This window comes from Mustela nigripes, chromosome 13, assembly GCF_022355385.1.
Source record: "Mustela nigripes isolate SB6536 chromosome 13, MUSNIG.SB6536, whole genome shotgun sequence".
NCBI lineage: Eukaryota > Metazoa > Chordata > Mammalia > Carnivora > Mustelidae > Mustela > Mustela nigripes.
In genome coordinates this window covers 27922227-27943509 of record NC_081569.1, presented here as the reverse complement: position 1 = coordinate 27943509, position 21283 = coordinate 27922227, and the positions used below count along the sequence as shown (strand labels likewise).

The 21283-nt window shown below is 50.5% G+C and overlaps 1 protein-coding gene across 1 annotated transcript in view; it reads right to left on the bottom strand.

The window, feature by feature from the left end:
* PSTPIP1 (proline-serine-threonine phosphatase interacting protein 1) overlaps positions 1–10526 on the bottom strand; it is a 47853-nt gene extending 37327 nt beyond the window's left edge. The window contains exon 1 of the mRNA XM_059371766.1: positions 10381–10526. Within this exon, the coding sequence (XP_059227749.1) occupies positions 10381–10416 (36 nt within the window). The 5' untranslated portion in view covers positions 10417–10526. The remainder of the gene's footprint in view (positions 1–10380) is intronic.
* Between the last annotated feature and the right edge of the window lie 10757 nt (positions 10527–21283).

Sequence of the window (21283 nt, the reverse complement as noted above, 5' to 3'; positions counted from 1 at the left end):
CTTTCCCCTCTCTCTCTGCCTGCCTCTCTGCCTATTTGTGACCTCTCTCTCTGTCAAATAAATAAATAAAACATTAAAAAAAAAAACTAACCACTTCCATTCAAGACCTCAAATAGCCAATGATGTTGAAAAAGAACAAAGTTGGAAGACACACTTCCTGATTTCAAAACTTACTACAGTACTTTAAGTTACAATACTTTAAATAGTGTGTTACTGTCATAAAGAGAAACCAATGGAAGAGAATAGAGAGCCCAGAAATAAACACGTATATGACTTTCAACAAAGATGTCAAGATCATTCAATGGGGAAAGGTCAGTCTTTTTGACAAACAGTGCTGGGAAACTGGATATCCACATGTAAAGGAATGAAGGTGGACCCATTCCTTACACTAAACACAAAAATTAACTAAAAGTGGATTAATGATCTAAATGTAAGAGCTTTAGCTCTTTTAAGCATAAAACTCTGAAAAGAGAACATAGGGGAAAAGCCTTAAGACATTGACTTTGGTAATGATTTCTTGGATTTGACACCAAATAGCATAGTTAACAAAAGCATAGTTAGCAGAAGAAAGAATAGATAAATTAGATTTTGTCAAAATGAAAAACTGTTATGCATCAAAAGATACTATCAAGAGAATAACAAGACAACCCACAGACTGAGAGAAAATATTTGCAAACCATATATATGATAAGGGATTCATATCCATAATATATAAAGAAACACAACAAACACAAATAATTCAAAAGTAGACAAAGGACCTGAATAGATGTTTATCTAAAGAAGATAGATGGCTAATAAGTACATGAAAAGATGCCCAACATCATTAGTCATTAGGGCAATACGAATCAAAACCACAGTGAGACATCACTTTACGCCCAGAGTCTGCTGTAATTAAAACACATGGGGGTTGGGGCGCCTGGAGGGCTCAGAGGATTAATCTCCTGCCTTCTGCTCAGGTCATGATCCCAGGGTCCTGGGATCAAGCCCCACATCGGGCTCTGCTTGGCGGGGAGCCTGCTTCTCCCTCTCTCTGCCTGCTTCTCTGTCTACTTGTGATCTCTGTCAAACAAATAATTTTAAAAAAAAACCCACACAGGGGCACGTACACACACACACACACACACACACAGGTATTGGTGAAGATGTGGAGAAATCAGAACTCTCATGCCTTGTTGATGGGAATGGAAATAGAACACAGCTGGGGAACACAGGTTGAAATTACTGAATTGGTTAAACGTAGGATTACTGTATGACAGCAATTCCACTTGAGGCTAAAGCCCCAATGACCTAAAAGTAGGGATTCAAATAATGGATATCGTACACTCATGTTAACAGCAGTATTACTCACAATACTCAAAAGGAGGAAACAGCCCCAGAATCCATCCACAGATGAATGGGTAAACAAAATGGGATCTTAAGGAGAATGGAATCTTGTCTAGCCACAAAAAGAATGAAATTCTGATGTCTGTTGAAACATGGATGAACCTGCTCTTTTTAAAGATGTTATTTATTTATTTGAGAGAGAGAGAGAGAAGGTGGGGGGGGGGTAGAGGGTAAGGGAGAAGCAGACTTCCCACTAAGCAGGGACCCCAATGTGGGACTCAGTCCCAGGGCTCTGGGATCATGACCTGAGCTGAAGGTAGCCAGTTAAAGGGTTAACAGACTGAACCACCCAAGCACCCCAAAACATTCATGAACCTTAAAGACATGCTGAGTGACAGAAGCCAGACACAAAAGGATGAACACTCTATGATGCCACTTCTGCGAGGTTCCTGCCGTAGGCAGATTCCTGGCAAGCAGAACAGAAATAGGAGATGGGGGAAGGAAGGTGAGGAGTTATTGTTCCATGGGTACAGTTTCTGCTTTGGATGAGGAAAAGTTCTAGAAATAGTAGTGATGGTTGTGCAACAGTGTGAATGTAATGGATGTCACTGAATCGCAGGTTTAAAAACGGTTAAAGTGGTAAGTTTTTTTTTTTTTTAAGATTTTTTATTCATCCATTTGACAGAGAGAGATCACAAGTAGGCAGAAAGGCAGGCAGAGAGAGAGGAAGGAGGAAGCAGGCTTCCTGCTGAGCAGAGAGCCCGATGCAGGACTCGATCCCAGGACCCTGAGATCATGACCCGAGCCGAAGGCAGCGGCCCAACCCACTGAGCCACCCAGGTGCCCCCAAAGTGGTAAGTTTTATATTACATTTATTTACCACAATTTTTAAAAACGTAATGGTAGAAGATTATAAGGCTAAAAAAACTAACACCAAGCTCTAGCCTCGACTCATTCACAAGTGAGTCAGACAAGGTCACATCAGTGATACTAGCCAGATGTGTGCTCCGTGTCCGCGGTGACACTGCACAAAGCTTCACCACGATGGTGGGCACTGATGCTTCTCAACCCTGGCCGCACAGGGGAAACACTCAAGAACTCCAGAAAATACTGTTGCCCAGCCTCCCACCCTGAGATTCAGATCTAACTGGACTTGGGTGTGACCAGGGCACTGGGACCTTGGAGAATACGGTCCTACGAGATTTGGCTCCCTGTTACATTTCCAATCTTAACTCCAAGTACTCCCCATCACGGTTCCTTGGTCCCAGCCACACAGGCCCCCTTGTCCCTTGAACACATCAGGTAGCCCTCACCCCATCGTCCCTCCCCAGGAGGGCTCAGCTTCCGTTTTCCCCTTTTCTGCTGCCGGGAAGCCCTGAGCCCCATCTTGCCACCCCTTCGCTGTGCTGGCTATAATTTCTGGAGTGCCAGCTGGTGCTTCCTATTGCCCAATAGTGGATGCTGCAAACACCAGCGGGACGGGCTGCCACTCACCCACCCTCTCACCCAAAGCTCAGGGCGCCAGATCTTTGCAAACCACACGCCTCCCACTAACTCCTAAGGGCACTCTGAGCCAGGCCTCAGAGGGAGCAGCCAGGTCTGGCCCAGTAACCCCAAAGTCCACCTCGGTGCACCTCCAGGCCACACCTCCTCTGTGAGTTTTCTCTGCAAAACGGAAATAAGAATACCACGTTTGCAGGGCTATTGTTGAAATCAAATGTGTCCTGTCACTTGAAGCCATGGGAATGACTCTCAGAGGGCAGGATTTACTAGGCAGTGGTGAACAGAGTTGGGGAGGCATTCTGGGAATCAGGGGGAGCACACTGTCGCACCGTCGTAATTCTGGGACCTTGAGACCCTGTTTCTGTTCTGCTCACTCCCCTGGCCCTTAGCCCTGCCCTTCGCCTCCCCCTCTTCAAAGCCTTTGTCTGAGGTGACCATCACTCTGATGTCTTGCAGGTGAGGACACGGAAATTCAGAGAGGGGCAATCCTTTTCCAGAGCCCAGCAAGGGAAGGAGGAGGCCTGAGTGAGGCTTCAAAGCAGCATTTGACTCCTGAGTCTGGAGGGAGACCCCGCAGGAGTTGGTCCAGGGCGGGGCCCCGGTGTGGGCAGCCCCCGGGGAACAGGGGGCCGCTCTCTCTTGCTGGAAGCCCAGGCAGTTTCAGTTTCCACACCACGTTTCCCTTCATTGTGTGGTTTGTGGCATCAGCTAGACTCTGGGTGAGGAAGAAGGGCATCCCGCCCACGGCCTGCAACCTCCAGCCTCCTTTGCATGAGAGGAACACCCACCACTGGAGAGTCTGCAGCGGAGCAGAAGAAAGTGTTTCTGCCACGACCTCAGGCCGGTCAGGACCTTTCACAATCTGGCTGGGGCCTTCCCTCCCTACCGAGCTCCCTGCACCCTACTTTGGGGCAGAACACTGCCTCTAAAACCATTGTGCCCACTTCCCACTGGCACACCTTTGCCCTTGCAATTCCTTCTGCTGGAGTGCCACCTGCCCTCCTGCCACCCCCCAAACCTCTGCCCACCCTGCGAAGCCCAAGCAGCGTCCCCTGTCTCCATTCCTGGGGTTCCTGGGGAATAGCCAGGAGGGGTTCACAAGTCCCTGGGAATTGGAGTACAAAGAGGGCCACTGAGAAGCAGATCTCCTTTCCCACTTAGAATGAAAGCGAAGGTGTGGGTGACTCTCTTGCTCCACCCAGTAAACCTCCCAGACCCCCAGCTTCGGGCATCGCAAAGGCAGAGCAGGCAGAACCACTGACCTCTGCGATCTTCTCTCAGCACCAGCCAGCAGCCTGCATCCCGTGGAAGGCGCACAGGTCAACCAGCTCTCCAGCCCCTGAGCCACCATGTACCACCAGTGTGCACAGAGTGTGTGGAACAGCTAAGACTATCAGGCCCCAAATTTCGCCTAAAAACACCATCTTAGGCTTGAAAACAAGAACTGCTTAGTTTTGTTTTTAAATATTTTCCTTTTCAATGACATAAATGGGGAGGCCCCCTGGGTGGCCCCTTTGGTTAAGTGTCTGACTCTGGATTTCAGCTCAGGTCATCATCTCAGGGTTGGGACCTTGAGACCCTGTTTGTGAGCCCCACATAGGCTTCACATTGGGTGGGCAGCCTGCCTGAGAGTCTCTCTATCTCTCTCTCTCCCCCATTCTCTTTCTCTGCCCCTCCCCCAACCCCTCACACACCTACGCATGCACTTGCCATAGCTTTCTCTCTCTTAAAAAATTAAAAAGAAATAACATACATAATCTGTGTTCAGTTATGGAAAATTAAGGGGCAGATAGAAAAAAAAAATAACCCTATTTCCAAAGCCACAGAAATCAACGCTAACATGCAGGGAACCCCCCACCCCCATTTGTCCTACACTATTTAGAACTCAAACAAGAATAAACTCACCTATCTCTTTGGCTTCAGGGGCAGAGTAAGATGGCAGCCCACAGGCCTGGGTGGGAGTCCCTGCTCTGTCCCGGACAGGTGACCCTGAAGGAAGCCTGCCCATGTCTCCATTCAGGAGATAGGAGGATGCTGACGGAAAGAGTCTGTCCCCATTCCTTCAGACAGACGCAGCCAGGGAGGCACCGAGAAGGCAGTGGGTAGCAGCAAGGGCAGGACAGCTAGGCCCTCCCTCTCCCATCTCCTCATGGTCTATGACATCCTGCTGCTCAGGAGGACCCATTCTTCAACCGCAGGCCTCCTTGACCTTCGAGGCCACGGCCCTGCGGCAAGTGCTCCCCCAAAGTCTGAGCAGCTTTGGTTCCCAGTAGAGTCTGTCCAGGTTCCTTCCCCGCCCCCCCAGCCACAACTGGGCCACTCTGGCCCCTTCTTCCTGGATCAAAAGGCTCCTGCCTGTCTAGAAACGTGGTCCCATTCTCTCCCCCAGGAATGTCTCCTCTTCCAGGAATCCACTCAAGGAAATAATCCGCAAGTGAGAATTTTTGATACACAAGGATATACCCATTGCATCTCTATCCAGAATAATGAATAACTTGCAGCAGCAACCTGGCAGTCCGGCCATAGGGGATTGGATAAATGCTGAACGTCCAGCAATAGGGGATTGGATAAATGAATCATGCCTGTGTCTACCAAACCCACAAGCTGGACTGGGTAGCCATTAACAATGGTGTTTTGAAACGAGGAAATCACACCCACACCCACACATGTTCAAAATGGAATTATGTTGAAAAGCGGAGGGGAGGGGTGTCCACAACAACGTGAGTACGCTTAACCCTACTGAACTGTACACTTAAACGTTAAGATGGTGAAATTCATGTTAGGTATCCTTTACCACAATTATAGACCAATTTTAAAATGCAAGAAAAACCAAACCAGGGAGAATACAACACTGTGTACACAATACACTTGCACCTGCGTGAGATACTCTTAGGGAAGCACAGCAAAATATTACCGGTTGTCTTCGTGTGGTGAGACGAAGGGTGCTTTTTTACCTGGTTTTCTCTATTTTCCTCTTTTCCTTTTAGGATCTTATACTGATTGATTTTGTTGCGTTAGGAGGTATATACATAGCTTCAAATGCTCAGAACAGAATAGGTGCCCAGAGAACATGAGCCTCTCCTGATTCTCTGTGAAGGCCCCAGGGCCATGACTGGCAGGTCCGGGGGGCGGGGCGGACAGGCCAAAGTGGGGCCTCTCTCCTAAATGGGGAAACTCAGAGTCTCAGAGCTGGGAAGAGGAAGAGGCAAGAGCCTCTTGAGCCGGCATGTGTGGGAAAGATGGGCCCATCTGTAGCTCCCTGTGTGTCCCTCGTGAGTCATCCCCCCAACCCAGAAAGTGGTGTCTGCCTCAGTCCTCTGCGTGTTGGGGAGCTCAGCCTCTCCCAGTTTGGCTGGTTTCTAGAGGAGGCTGGAGCCTCACCTCAAAGGGAAGCGATGTGGCTACAAGTCAGAGGGGACTTACTCCCTCCACCCCCTTGGCGGTTCTTGCCCAAGGTGAGGGGAGATGTCACTGTAGTATGTGGCCCAGCCTCCTCAAGCCCTTACTTTGCCTTTCACAATCTCAAAAGGGGTAGGACGTGGATCTGCTAAAACCTTTGCACAGGTCTGGGAGGGAGCGAGAGGGTGGGGTGAAAAGGCACAGCTCAAAGCCCAGCCCCTCCCTGGGCCTCACCCAGTCTTTAGGGAACCTTTGTCTCCAGTGCAGTACAGAGACTTCCTTGAGGGCCAGACAGTCTCATTCACCTGATTGGATGGATGTGGGGATAAGGCTAGGGATCCAGCTTAGACCACCTCCCAGAGGATCCCACTTGACAGCCATTTGTAGAATAGAACTAAAGTGAAACGAAGAAGAAAATGGGTTCAGGAAGGCGGTGGGACCATGGAGACCTTCATTGTTCTTAGATTTATTGTACAAAAACTGAACACTACCTTGCTTGGTAAGGCTGTTGAAGATGCAGACAGATGTTTTCTGCAACAGAGTTGGGCTGCCTGCCTGGAGAAGAGCCACTGGCAAGGAGAGACTGGGAAGTGGGGCCAGGACCCCGCCTTCTCTGGGCTTCTGTGCCCCTCGGATTTATGGCTGAGGCAGGGTTTACAAGATCAAAAGCTGTCTCAGCTCAAATACCTGGTATTCTCATTCTCAGCTTTGTGTCACTGACAGGCCCCACTCTGAGGCCCAGCCACCAACTTCCTGCAAAGCTGCGATGCCCCTTATCATCTGTATAACAGAAATCAAATTATCCCCTCGCCCTGTGTCTAGTTCACCCCCACCTCACTCCACAAGTGGCCTGCATCCCGGTGTTTTGCCACAGGAAACAGTAGGCTATAAATAAATACCGGTGGCCACATTGATAAAATGACAAATACAGGCGTACTGAGGGACAGAACGGGCCTGCTCCCACGCTGGATGTTCCCCCTACCTCTGAGCCATTCTGTCTGCTTTTTAGAATATTTTGGTCTCCTCTTGCTCTCAGGCCACCCGCTCCCTCTGACACTGTCTCTAACCATTCAGGCCCAGCAGTATTTATCTGTCACCAACTGAATGTCAAGTTCCACATAGACCTCTCCTAACTGCTGTATCTATAAAGACCACATGACTAAGCTTGTTAAAATCATGGGTAAGATTAGGTTCATAGGCCCTAATTAAAAAATGATGGGGCATCTCATGTGAGTAAAGTATATGAGCTTTAATATAAGCTCTTAGCTCCTCAGAAAGCACTTTTGTTTCCTGCTCTTACGACGAACGAGTGCTGGGAACAGGGCTAGCTCTCACCTGTGTCCGGAATGGTTGAGGGTTGAGGGTTCTGGATGTTAACTGCAGTGCTATGGTATTAGACATGATCCTTCTAGTTCAAGGGCTTCCTCCCACTACGCAAGACTACTCATTTTCGAACTGTGAGGCTGTGAGGTTTAATGCCTTGGGCTTGGGTGGGGGCAGGTTGGGTTCTGTCTCTAGTACCCCCACAGCGATTAGATCACTGTGTCTTTCGTGTTATAGATCTGTCTGTAAATTGAGCTTCCAGTTACTTCCATCAGCCTCACCTGATCTTCTTACTTCTCTGGGTGGTGGATGGACAGAAATTTCCCCTCTGTTTTGTCGATGCCCAAAGATCCAGTGATCCACTGGGTTGAGAGAGGAGGTTAAAGCAACCTGGGTGAGAGCCCAGACACGGAGCTAGCCTTTCAGGGTTTAATCCCTGCTGTGTGACCTTGGGCAAGCTACTTAAATTCTCTGTGCCTCAACTACCTCTTGTGAATAATAGGGATGAGATAATCTACCTCACCAGTTTAAATGAATGAATAGATAAACAGTCCTTTGAACAGCGCCTAACACATCTTTAGTACTCAGTGTTAGCAGTCCTTGTAGGAGGGGCTGGGCCAAGCCCCAGAGAGATGGGTTTAAATTCAGAGCCCTGGGGGCTGTGATGCTGACAGCGACCTTCTGGGGCATTTCCCCAGGCTCGGGGTTAGAGTCTCCTATGGGCCACTTCTCTACCCATCTGCCTCTGGCCTTCCCTGGGCTAGATCCTCACTGGAGCCCAGGGAGGCAGCAGGGGAGAGGAGGAGAAAACTGGAGCTCAGGAAGCCTGGGGTGGCGCAGAGGTGGGGCAAGCCCAGAGCATGGCTGCCTGTCCCTCAGTCACAGGTGGGCTCCTTTCTTCCAGCTGCTGCTGTCCCTGCCGCACCCTGCCCCCCCCCCCACACCATCCCCCACTGCCCAGATCCTGCCATGGGGACTGCTTCTGGCCAGAGCTCTGCCTTGGGAAGGTGGGGCCAGGAGCCCTGGGCTGGGACAGATATCCTAGAGGTAAAATGGTCAGGATCTCCTGGTCTGCTCTGGGCTACAGAGCACCCTGGATATCTAAAAAAAAAAAAAAAAAAAAAGACAATTTGAAACCAAAGAGAACAAGCGTCTACTAGAAAAGTCTCAGAGGGTGGAAGCCATTATCGCATCTATGCAGGCTACAGGTGCAGAGGAGGCACAGCTCCAAGAAATAGAGGAGATGATCACAGCTCCTGAACGCCAGCAGCTAGAAACCCTGAAGCGTAATGTCAACAAGTTGGATGCTAGTGAAATCCAAGTGGATGAAACCATCTTCCTACTGGAGTCATATATTGAGAGCACCATGAAGAGGCAATGACCCAGAAGAAGAGCCTTTCTCAAAAATCTGGGGCGGTTGGAAGGAAAAATACCTCTTTCCCTCACTTTGCACTCTTAGGCCGAGCAGAGGTGATGACTCACTGCCCCACCCCCTACTGCCACCACCGCCCCTTTGTGTGAGCCCAGCTGCCAGCCTGGTGCTTGGCTTGGGCTGAGCCAGGTCTGTCTCCATTGGCATCTCTGACCTGAGCCCACCTCTTGTTTATAGAGTTGGGGAAATGGAGGCCCAGAGAGGAACGGGATACCCTCCCCTGATGGCCCTCAGCCCACTGTGTGGTCAGGGCAGGCAGGAAGCAGGCCATTCGCATGCTGGCCACAGGCCCCAAGCAGAGCACGGCCCGGAAGGGAAGGAAGGCTTGGCTCGTTAGCTCTCATCCTCCTGGCCGCAGGCCCCAGGAAAGGGCCCAGGGAGGGCCAGGCTGTTGGCTGAGTCTGAGCCGGCTGAGTGAAGGGGCCAGGGAGTCCTCTACCGGGTGGAGGGGGGTGCCCTCAGTACGGCCTCCTTCCCCGGCTCTCAGCAGAGGGGTCTCAGCTGTTTCCCACAAGCCATTAGGAACAGCCAGAGCTTGAGAAGCAGAGGGACAGGTAGAGGCACAGCTGCAAAAAAAGCTGAGGGGATCTGGGGTCCAGAGTGGACTTGCAGGCTGTGTGTGGCCCACACTAAGCCATTTCACCTCCCGAGCCTGTTGGGGGCTATCATTTCATGGGGGAAAAGGACTTGAAGGACACCTGCCCTGAACTGAGTAAAGTAAGCAAGGAATTGCCTGGGGCCTGCAGCCTCCTCAGAGAACCCCAAGAGTCTGCGAGGAAGAGAGGTTGTGTGAGGGGCAAAAGAGTGATCATTTCGCGTGCCAGCAAGGTGCTGGGAACTTGATTACATGAGCTCGCCCCTTTAAATTCTCCCATTCCATTGAGATATTTATTAATATTGATCTGGACTGTGTAGCTGGGGAAAGAGAGGCTCGGAGAGGTCAAACAGCTCGCCCAGTTGCTAAGTAGCAGAGCCAAGACCCAAATTCAAGTCTCTCCGGTCCCCAAACACTTGCTCCCCTCCCTCCTTCACCTCACATGGCCTTCTCAAGTTCCCACCCATATAGTACAGTTTCTTACTAAGATCCTGCCGTTGGGGGCAGGGTCTGTCCGAGAAGTTCAGGCCTGGGAGGACAGATGACATCCCTCGCCCACTGTGGTGAGGTTCCCAGAGCAATCAGTACCCCAGACCAAGGACCCCTCTTCCCCTTCCAACTCAGAAGGGACAGAAGCCCAGGTTATGCCCCATCATAATTAAGACCCCAAATCAACTGCTATTTTCATGAGAAAACCTCCCCCCTGCAGCCGCATCCCCGTTAACAGCCACGGGGCAATCCCAGCCCAGCTGGCCTCCCGGGGGCCCATTCCACTTGCTCAGTGTCCCAGCCAGTCTTCACTCACCCAAAAGGCATCTCTGAACTGGAGCTGGGGCATCATCGTCAGGGACTGCCGCGGCTAAGCTCACTCTCCTGCCACAGACAGGGCTGAAGGAGGGCCAGGAGCCAGGCGCACCGTCCCAGTCCCGACAGGGCTGGCCCAGGCCCCCCCTCCCTGGCCGGCGCCGTCTGCAGCGCCTCAGAAGGCAGCCGCAAGCCAGAGAGGAGCTGCCGGAGGGAGGAAAAGGGCTCAACCTGTTTTGTTTGGGGCTAGAATCGGCAGCAAAATGAGGAAGGAGCAGTGGCCGTCCAGCGATGGGAGGGCGGGTCCTGGTGTCCGGCCGGCCCCCCCGCCAGCCCTTTGGTGATGGAGGCACAGTCCAGGCTGCAGGACTGAGAGCACGGATGCCAGCCCCGGGTGGGAGGCAGTAGCCAGTGGGGAGGCAGGCTGGTGCACTAGCCAGGCGGGAAGGCAGCCTGGGGCCTGCGCAGGAAGGTTTGTGCAAGCTCCCTCCGGGGCAAGCACGGGGGCCCTCGCCCACAGGAAGTGGAGCCACAGGGCTCCCTGGTGCAGCCCCGCCTGTCACCTGCCACCCTGTGCCCGCCCCCTCTTGCCCCCTTCCAGAGCCCCAGCAGGGCCATGCTCAGAGGCCAGAAGCTTTGGGAGCCTGAAGCCTAGACAAGGGAGAAGAGCTGGGGTCTCTCAAAGGCAGTGCACCTTAAGTCCCCGGGTCACACACTCTCTGGGGCAGGAAGACCCCTGCCCCTCCCCCAGAGTCTTCAGGCTGAAAGACTGTGGTTGAACTGAGAGACAGGATTGTAAAGGCAATGTGGGAGTGAGCCTGAAAACCCAGGTTGAGGTCTCTGTTTCTGTTTTGTCTGGTCCTGCCCTTGAGGGGTTGAGGGACCTTAATGTAGCCTCCAAGTCTCTTAGTTTTAGTTTCCCTATTGGCCACCCCCACCCCCCATCTTTATAAAGGAGATGATGCTGAGAATGTTACCGGGATTTCCGGTTTGGTTGCAGGCACAGGGTACAGGTCTGGTACCACCTTAGAAAGAGCCTTGGGCTGCTGACCCAAACAGCCCCAAGGAGCCAGGGCCTGACTACTCAGCAGAATATGCCTTCAGGGGGGCCTGTGCCCAGGCTAGGTAGGGAAGAAGGGATGAGTCAGCCTTGTCCACAAATCACCACCCTTACCAATGCCTGCTTTAGCAGACTAGGGATGGTAAGAGAGATGAAAGCTGGTGCAGAAGAGAGCTAGGCCCCCAGGTGCCAGTTATGTGTGCCCCGGGTTAGAGATGAGGCACACCCATCCTTCTGAAATAGCCGCCCAAGACAGAATACTTTAGGGAGAACTGCAGAGCAGCGGGATTGCCCCTGCTAGACCCCGACCTCCAGAGCCCTTAGGTTTGAGCCAATAAACGTCTTCAGCACTGAAGGCACCCAAGCATTCTATTGCTTGCAGCTGATTTTGTAGTTGATGGTGTACACATCACCTTGAACTCTGAAGGCCAAATGCCGAGGCTGCACCTTATCCTACCGGCCTCTGATAGCACCACCTCCAACAGCACTGACTCAGCCTCCCGGGCCTCAGTTTTTTCATCTATCAAATGAGGTGATGCCTCTAGTGCTGGGGGCAGACTGGAAACCCTCTGGTTATAGAAGGCTTCTACCCTCTCATAGGCAGACAACTTCACAGCCAGTTTCCATCCCCTGCCCCTCCAGGGGTTCCTCCCATCACCCCCAACAAATTTCTGCTCCAAACAGACCTTTTCCCTTTCCCCAAAGGTCCCTTTCTCAGCTGCCACACTTTCCCCATCTGCTCTGCAGCCTCCCTCCTGGCATGCATTCCTTGACCTTCCTTACCTGGCCAAGTCCCCCCAGGGCCTACCTCAAGGATCCCACACAGAAGGCCTTCCTTTCCCAACTGCCCTGGTCTAGGCAGGACACCCCAGAAAGATTACCGTGCAGGTCGCAGGTCAGAGCAATTGCAGAAGGAAGTACTGGCAGGCATCTAAAGAGGCTCCCGAGTTCTCGGGTGCAGAGGTCTTCCTCCTCCCCTCACACCACCCTACCTTCTGCAGCTCCCAAGGCTGGGTGGCCAGAATAGCCAGCTTGGCTTTAGAGCCCTTGCAGAGGGCAAGGGGACCAGGAAGCTTTTCACATGGCCTACCCCTCTTAGCCCTCACCCCAGCCTGTGGGGGGCACCCTACCATTGCCTCCGCTTCCCAGGAGAGCATTCTAGGGATAAGAGTTATATAACTCACCCAAGGCCTCACAGCCCATGAACAGAGTGCTGGGCTTCAGACCCTGGTCTGTCTGATGCCAAAGCCCATGCTCTTGACCTCCATGGGTGTCTTTTACCAACAGCCCTCTCTTAATAATGGGTTTCAGCCTCCCTTTCTCCACTTCTGCCTCCTGAACATTTCACCCCAATCCAGAGCTGGAGAAACTGAGTCTCGGGAGGTTGTTGGGGCTGGTGGTACTTCTGGGGGACAGTCCAGCGCTGGCACACAGTCGTCCATGTTCACTGTGTTACTTGCATCACTTGATGCCTTCGCTACAAGAAACAAAACCAAAGTGTCTGGTGTGGAGGAAGTGTGTTGTCTCTACATACGGGGCCGGAGGCAGCGTGGTCCCCAGATGGGGTACCTTAGGGCTTCAGTGCAGCGTCTCTGTGGTTCTCCTCTATTTCTATCTCCCCCTCGGACAGCAGCAGCTCTGCTCTCTGACTCCAGACAAAGCCACAAATACAAGAAGAAAAAGGCCACCTCTCCTCACATCTAATTTTCTTTGAAGTCCTCCCCACTCATCCTCCCAGGAGACCTCCCCCAGAGCCACATGTTCATACCTCACCACTGGGAAGGAGATCCCTTGGGGTGTCATGGATGTTGGGGGCCAACCACCATGACTACCACGGCTGTGTCTCAGCCAAGTCCACAAACACGGCTGGGAACTGACTCCTGCCAGATCTTGCTAGAATTGTGGCCCAGAGTGTAGGTAGCCCTGGTCTCTGTCTGGAGGGACCCACGGACAGGTTCCAGAAAGATTACTCCCAATGAGAAGTACCTTAGGGTAGAAGTTAAGGGGTGAAGTCAGAAGAGGGTGTTGTTATATTCCTGAGACAGAAAGAGTAAGTGAGATGAGGTGTAGGTGGGGCACCCAGGATGGGGAGATGGATGTGAGTCATGGAGGAGGTAGAGAAGTAGGACAGACATCTGAGTGCCCCTCAGAAAACGGAACTCTTTTCAGGCCTCCTTTAGTCACCAGCCCCCCAAGGAGGTGAATCCAGTCCAGAAAATCACAGCTTTTAAATGACTGTTCCAGTTGCTTCAAAACACAGTTTGCCTTGAGGTGTGGGTGGCTAGGCCTCAGGTCAGGCTCTGGCCCCTCTTTTAAGGGAGAGTCCCCCCCATACAGGCAGAGCCCCTAACCTGTTTTGCCTGGTATTTGAACACATCTATCTGAAGGATTCAAGATGTAGTAGGTCCAAGGATTGAGAATACAATGCAAAATCAGTTGTCACATCGATCAACGCCTCCAGACCCTGGGCAGGGCTCCGCTCCAAAAGCCACTTCATTTAACCTTCTGAGCCAAATAAACAACAAAATCAATACTACTAGCCACCATCGAGGGCATCTCAGTATCTGCGGGACCTGCATACAGTTTGCGTGCTTTAGCTCACTGACTGCTTTCTACCAGGGCAAGCTATTTCATTTGTGGGGTTAAGGCAAACAGAAAATGAAGAAAACAGAAAGGACAAAAATTGCCGTTAAAGGCACTAAAATGTAAAGTTATCCTCTTTGCCATGTTCTCTCACTCTGTCATGGTGCTTTACTTCCTATTGAATGTGCTTCTGCCCAAACCCCATCAGCTGCTGGGTTTCCTCACTGCTGGACTGAGTTCCCTGGCTAGGGACAGGGAGGTTAGCCAGCCAGTCCTCTCCCCTTCCCCAGTGAATAGGAAACCCCTGGGTTTTGCACACTCAAGCCAAGATGTGCTTGCTTGCTCTTTCTTCTCTTTCTTTCTTTCTTTTTTTCTTTCTGATTTTATTTATTTACTTGGCAGAGAGAGAGAACAAGCAAGTGGAGCAGCAGGCAGAGGGAGACTGAGAAGCAGGCTCCCCACTGAGCAGAGAGCCCGATGTGGGGCTCAACCCCAGGACTCTGAGATCATGGCCTGAGCCAAAATGCTTAATAGACAGAACCACCCAGGTGCCCCAAAGATGCACTTTTCACCTGTATCAGGAATGGGAGAAAGACTCACCCAACCTCCTACCCCCACCAAGTCACCTGTTGAATGTACCATGGTGCTGTCAGCCAAGGGCAGTGAAAGCCACTGACGTGCCCCATCCTGAGGTGCTACCAGGCAACCCTGAGCCTCCCCATACCTGAGCCCAGGTCCCTGCAGGGGGCAGAGAGTGGCCGTGGTTGCTAGGCAAGCAAGGAAGCTGAGAACCAATGCAGGGCAGGTAGTAGGAGCCAGGACCACATAGGAGCCCAGGCTCCAAGCCCTTCACTGTCTTGTGACACTGCACTTACAAAACACAAATTCGAAGATTATATTATTAAGAATTTCAAGGGGCTCCCCGGTGGTGCAGTCAGTTGAGCGTCCGACTCTTGGTGTCCGCTCAGGTCATGATCTCAAGGGTCCTGAGATTGAGCCCCACATCAGGCTCCACACTCAATGCCAAGTCTGCCTGAGACTCTGTCTCTCTCTCTCCCTTTGCCCTTCCCCACCCACTCACGTTCGCTCTCTATCTCTCTCAAATAAATAAACCTTTTTTAAAAAGGAAGACTTTCAAGACAGTGACTGGAGAGCATTAAGACCCAAGTGCAGGGTTCTTCTGAGCAACAGGACCCTGTGCGGAGCTGCTCATCCTTGAAGCCTGATCTCTTCACTACTGTCTGTTCCCCACACAACAGTGTCACATTTTCAGACCCAAATTTGATCTTGTGCCTTCCCATTGTCATCTTGCTATGACTTCCCATCATTCTTAGGACAATGGTCATTGTTCTTTTTTTAAAGATTAATTTATTTATTTTGGTGGGGGGACCTGAGTAGAGGGGGGAGAGAGAGAAGTCTCAAGCAGACGCCCTGCTGAGCACAGAGCTCCATGCAGGGCTTGATCCCAGGACACTGAGATCATGACCGGAGCTGAAATAAAGAGTTGGCCACTCGACGGATGGACCCACGCAGGTGCCCCTGATGGTTGTTGTTCTTACACAGATTAAAGACCCTGTGTGATCTGGCCCCAGCCTACCTTTCAACCTCTTCTTATACAGGAAGAATCTGAAGCAAGACCTTGGAGCATCCTGGAAAGGGGAACAGGCTCTAAAGAAGGAGTCTCTCAAAGCTGCTTGGTAACATCAGGAAGCCAGAAGGCCTTTACCATAAATTTCACTTGGAAATGGCATTGCCTGTGCTGCAAGGGGTATTTGTTTTGTTCCTTTCATTGTTAACATGCTGTCATAATACCATCCGTCATTATCCAGGCAGGCCAGGCAACGCATGCATCTCCTTCCCTCCTGCAGGAGCAGAGTGCACTCCCATGACATTGGCTGTGACTGTCAGGTGCCCAGTGGCTGAACTGGAATGTTCCTTTACCTGACCATTGTGGTCTGTTGATCCTGGGGGATGCCTGCAGGGTCCTTCCAGAGGCACATGTCCCCTGGATTGGGGCTCACTCTCTCAACCCCACCTACTTTGCCTTGGAATGGGAAAAATCCCATTATAGTGCACCATGAGCTTCTGCTAAGCCTTCCTTCTGGAGACATGAAACAAGGCATGGCTCCTGCTAGTCTGGTAGGAGAGGCAGCCCAGGTGGGCAGATGTGCTGAGTGGCAGGACAGCAGTATATGCAGAAAGAGACAGGGTCTGCTGGGAAGCCCTCCCACAGGAGGGGATCTAGGGCCTGGTAAATGAGAAGGAACTCACTAGTGAGACCAGGCAGGAAGGGAATTCCAAAAAGACTGCCATAGCCTATTGGGGTCTCACTGTACCCGGCCCTGTGCTAAGCTCTTCATGTACCATGTGTCTCACTTAATCCAGCAGATAAACAAACTGAGGCTCAGAGAATTCATGTAATTGTCAGAGTCCCATCCTAAGTGGAATGTTACCTTCCTAGAGTGTGGGGCTGGAGGTGAGAGGCTGGGCCAGGGTCTCGGGCAAAAGAATGATGGGAGGGGAAAGAAGGGAAGTCCCCAGCTGAGGAGGAAGTGCGGATACCAGGGGCCCAGATGGCAGGGGTTGGGGCTCCCAGATCATTTGTCTGACACTAGGAGATAGCCTTCTTCTCACAGACCCCTGATGCTTCCTGAGGGTGTGAGTCTCAGCCCCAATAGAGCTTGTTTTTCAATTTGCACGGAGAAAGCAGTTGCAACCAGTAAGGCTTCTTTCCACTCAGACAGCCCTTCCGAGTTGACAACAAGCTTTCAGATTTACTAATTTGCGGCCACAAGAGTGTGACTCTGAGTTTCCAAGTACTGTGAGTCTTCAGAAGATGGGGTGCTGCTCAGGATCATTGAGAGACGTCAAAGAGGTGCAAAGTGGCCAGTGGGCAGCTGGCAGAGTAACCAAACAGAGAACCAGCAGCTATGGGGCAGGGGCTCCTTCAGTGAGGGCCAAAAATCACTACCAACAGCTCATTGATCAGAGGACAGAGGCCTGCCATGGTGGAAGGGCCCATAAAGGCCATCTGGAGGTTCTCAAACGTCAGGAGAGAAGCCTCCCAGAAGCCCTGAGATATTTTGTAAAAAAGTGTATGGTGAGCTTCCAACTTAGACCTCCTGACTGGGAGGGGGCCAGGGAATCTGCACAGTGTGTAGGTTTCACAAGTGAGGCAGACATACACCCTTGGGTCAGAACTCCTGCTATCATCCTACTGCTTCATTTGGGGACGGAGAAACTGAGGTCCAGCTGGAGAGAACTCACCTGACTCTAGCGGGAAAGGCCGGATGTAACCACGTCCCGCCCACCCAGACCGTGGCCCCGCCCTCCACAGCCCCGGCCCCGCCCCCCCCCCCACCCCGTCCAGCTGGTTTGCGTTTCCTTTTGCGCAGCTGTCTCGCCTGAGAGCTTCAGGAGTTTCTCCGCGTCCTCTCCCCAGTTGGGTTGGTTTTAATTTCGTCAGGAAATTACTTGTTCACTGTAAGGCCACGCTTGATTATGGCCTAATCGATGTTTACTTTTCACTGAGAACTTGGGGGATTCAGGGGTAGGAGACCCTTGACTTCACTTGGCGGAGGGCGGGAAATTCAGGACGTTGAGATAGGAGGAGGGGACCCTGGATGTAGGCAAAGAGAAGGGCGCGCGGCAATCCCTGGGGGTAGGAAAGTTGCGGCCCCGGTCCAGAGAGGCGGCTCCAGCCCTAGACTTGGAGTAGGGACAGCGGACTTTGAAACCTGTCCCAGCCTCATCTCGCCGAGACTCGGTTTCCTTAACTGAAAAAACGGGGATAATGAGCCTGTGTATTTAAAGCGTTGCTCTAAATTAGAGCTTAAATAAGGGGCTTCGAATGTGCCTAGCCCAGAGGTTGAGAACGTGAAAAGGCGCCCTGCCAGCACACACAGCAGGCTTCCACCCCACGGTGGTGATGCGTCCTGAGAGCCGGCACTGCTGCTGCCCAAGCTGTCTTCTCTCAGGCTCGCAGCAGCAGGGCTTCTCATAGCAGAGCCAGGCTGAGGAGGGACGAGTGGCCTGGGCAGCGTGGAGAGCTTGACGGCGACTCCCCTTAGACCCTGAGACCTCTTGTTCTCGGGATGCTGTTGTCCAGCTCCCCAGTTCCCTTCCATGCCTGGCCCTCAGAGCACCCTCCTCGCGGTTATCTGTAAGAAGCATGTTTTCCAATATGAAGGTTCCTCAAAAAGTTGAAAACAGAGCTACCTTATGACTGAGCAACTGCGCTACTGGGTATTTACCCCAAAGATACAAATGTACTGATCCAAGGGGCACCTGCAGCCCAATGTTTATAGCAACAATGTTCACAACAGCCAAACTAGGGCCAGCCAAACTGGGCAAAGAGCCCAGAGGTCCATCGACAGATGAATGGATTAAGATGGAATATATACACGATGGACTATTGCATGGCCATCAAAAAATGAAATCATACCATTTGCTGCTATGTGGATGGAACTACAGGGTATTATGATGAGCAAAATAAGTCAATCAGAGAAAGACAATCATCGTATGATCTCACTAATATGTTGAATTTAAGAAACAAGGCAGAGGATCACAGGGGAAGAGAGGAAAAAATGAAAAAAGAAGAAATTAGAGAGGGAGACAAACCATAACCAACTCTTAATCTTAGGACACAAACTAAGGGTTGCTTGGGGAAAGGGAGTTGGAGGGTTGGGGCCACTGGGTGATGGACATTCAGGAGGGTGTGTATTGTGATGAGCACCTGGTATTTATATAAGACCGATGAATCATAGACCTGTACTCCTTAAAAAAATAATACATTATATGTTAATTAATTGAATTTAAATTTAAAAATAGTATTGGAAAAAAAGCACATTTTCTCATTTTTTAAAAAGATATTATTTACTTATTTGAGAGAGAGAGAGAGAGCATGAGAGTCGAGAGGTCAGCAGGAGAAGCAGACAGATGTGGGACTCGATCCCAGGACTCCAGGATCATGACCTGAGCCGAAGGCAGTTGCTTAAACAACTGAGCCACCCAGGTGCCCCCATGTTTTCTTTCATTTTTTAAAAAAATATACATTTTTATTTGGATATGATTTTAAATTTAGAGAAAAGTGTACCAAGAACTCTTGTCTCCTTTACCCAGATTTACCAGATTGTTTAACTTTTACCCCAAGTGCTTTATTATTGTTTCTCTATTTTTATACATGCATATTAATTTTTTATATTATGGACATGGTATCCCTTTACCCCTAATCTCTTAAATGTATGTTTCCTAAAAATAAAAACATTCTCTTACATAGCCACAGTACAATTTTTACAATGAAGATTTACACTGATACAACGCTATTGTCAAGGCTGCACTCCTCATTCAAATCAGATTCCAGCAATCGTAATGTACCTTCAGTCTATTTTCTTCTCTCCTGCTCTCCTTCAGTCTGTGATGGTTCTTCTGTCTTGCTTTGACTTTCATGACATTGATGCTTTAGAAAACTGTAGGCCAGTCACTTTGTAGAATGTCTCTCTATTCAGGTTTGGGTCTAATCCTTTCCTCATGATGAGATTCTGATCATGCACAGACCCCAGAAGTGGTTCTGTGTCCCTCTGAGTGCATCGTATTGGGAGGCACGTGATGTAAGCTGGTCCCATGGTGGGGGTGTTGACTTTGGCCGCTTGACTGAGATGGCGTCCACCAGTTTTCTTCACCACAAAGTTACTGTTTTCCCCTTTGTGATTCATAAGTATCTCATAGGAAAACTTTTTGAGACTATGTAAATATCTGTATCCTGTTCCTCATTGCAACTTCACCCACTAGTTTTGGCCTCCATTGATAATTTTCTAACTCCATCGTGCCAGATGTGTTTGTAGTTGGCATCCTACTGAAAAGGAAAGAGTCCCCTTTCCCTCATTTGTGTGTGTGTTTATCTATTTGCTCATATTAATGTGGACTCAGGGTTGTAATCTGTTACTATTATTTATTTTGATGCTCAAACTGTCCCAGATTTGGTGAGCACGAGCCCTTCCCTGGTGTTTTCTGTTTCCTTCTGATACAGCCCTACTGCTTTTTGAGCACTTCCTCAATTTCTTGCATAAGATGCAAAGGCTTATCTTGTAGGTTACCTCCCCCAGCTCTGCAATCAACCTTTCTCCAAGGATCTTTGGTTCCTTTCAATGGTAAGCCCAAAGCTTTTGCTCTTAACGAGTTGCTCTTTTTCTCTTGTCTCCCAGAAATGGATGGAGTAGACTTTGAGGAGAGGGTCCAGGGTTTGTATGAGCAGGTAAGCCAAGAGGTTTTAGGTCATTGCTTACACTGAACCTGTAAGAGTGCCTATTCTTTGATGGAGCCTAGAAAAGCACGAGTTCTTTTATTATTATTATTGCTATTAATAAAAATAAACACTTCCATCCATTCAGTGACGCTCACTGAGTCCCCACTCTGTGCCAGCCTGGGAAAAGCCAGGACCAGATCATAAAGCTATTACATGCCAGGCTAAGAGTTGGGACTTTGCGCTAAGGACACTAAACGGTTCTTGAAGGCCTTGATGGTGGCAGGTCCCATTTCCCTTCTCTTGAAGATTCAAGGCTCAGGTCATGCCTCCTCTAGGATGCCTCTCTCCCTAACATTGAGGACTCAGGGCAGATCACACAGAAATGGGAAAAGGAGAGAGATAATGTTTAACTAAAGAATAATCTGATTGCCCTCTCCCAGCAGAAAGTTTATTCCCAGCCCCAGGAACTAGCACAGGGAGTGGGGAGGGAAGTGGCAAGATGTAACAAGCCGGACTTTTCAAAACTGCCAGGACGGAAAATCAGAAATCCGTGTGCTCAGAGGATCTGACTCTCCTAACGGGGACTCCCTTGGTAGAAATGCAATGATTTCTTATTTGATTTTGATTTTCTTATTTGATTTTCTTCTCCTTATTCACATTTTTTTTTAAGCATCTGGACAAGGCACAGGTTTGTGTCCTCAAAAATTTCTCTTTCATGAGACTGCCTTGTATAGTTCAGCAGGTTGTTCATTGCCCAAGGTGGGACAAACGTGAAGGTGCCCTACCCAGATCCCCCTTCATGGAAGGAACTGCTGCCCAGCTGTGGGGAGAGGAATCAGCAGTCTCCGGTGTCAGTTCCCTCCGAGCCTGTCTTGGCCGCAGAGTGAACCAGCACCTGGTAAGGGCGAATTCTTGTGTCAGATCCCATAGCGAGCTAGTCAGAGGGGTGCTGGGCAGCCTGTCAGAGCCCCTTGGTGCCCATTCCTGCCCATTTCTGATCACCTGGTACCTGGATTC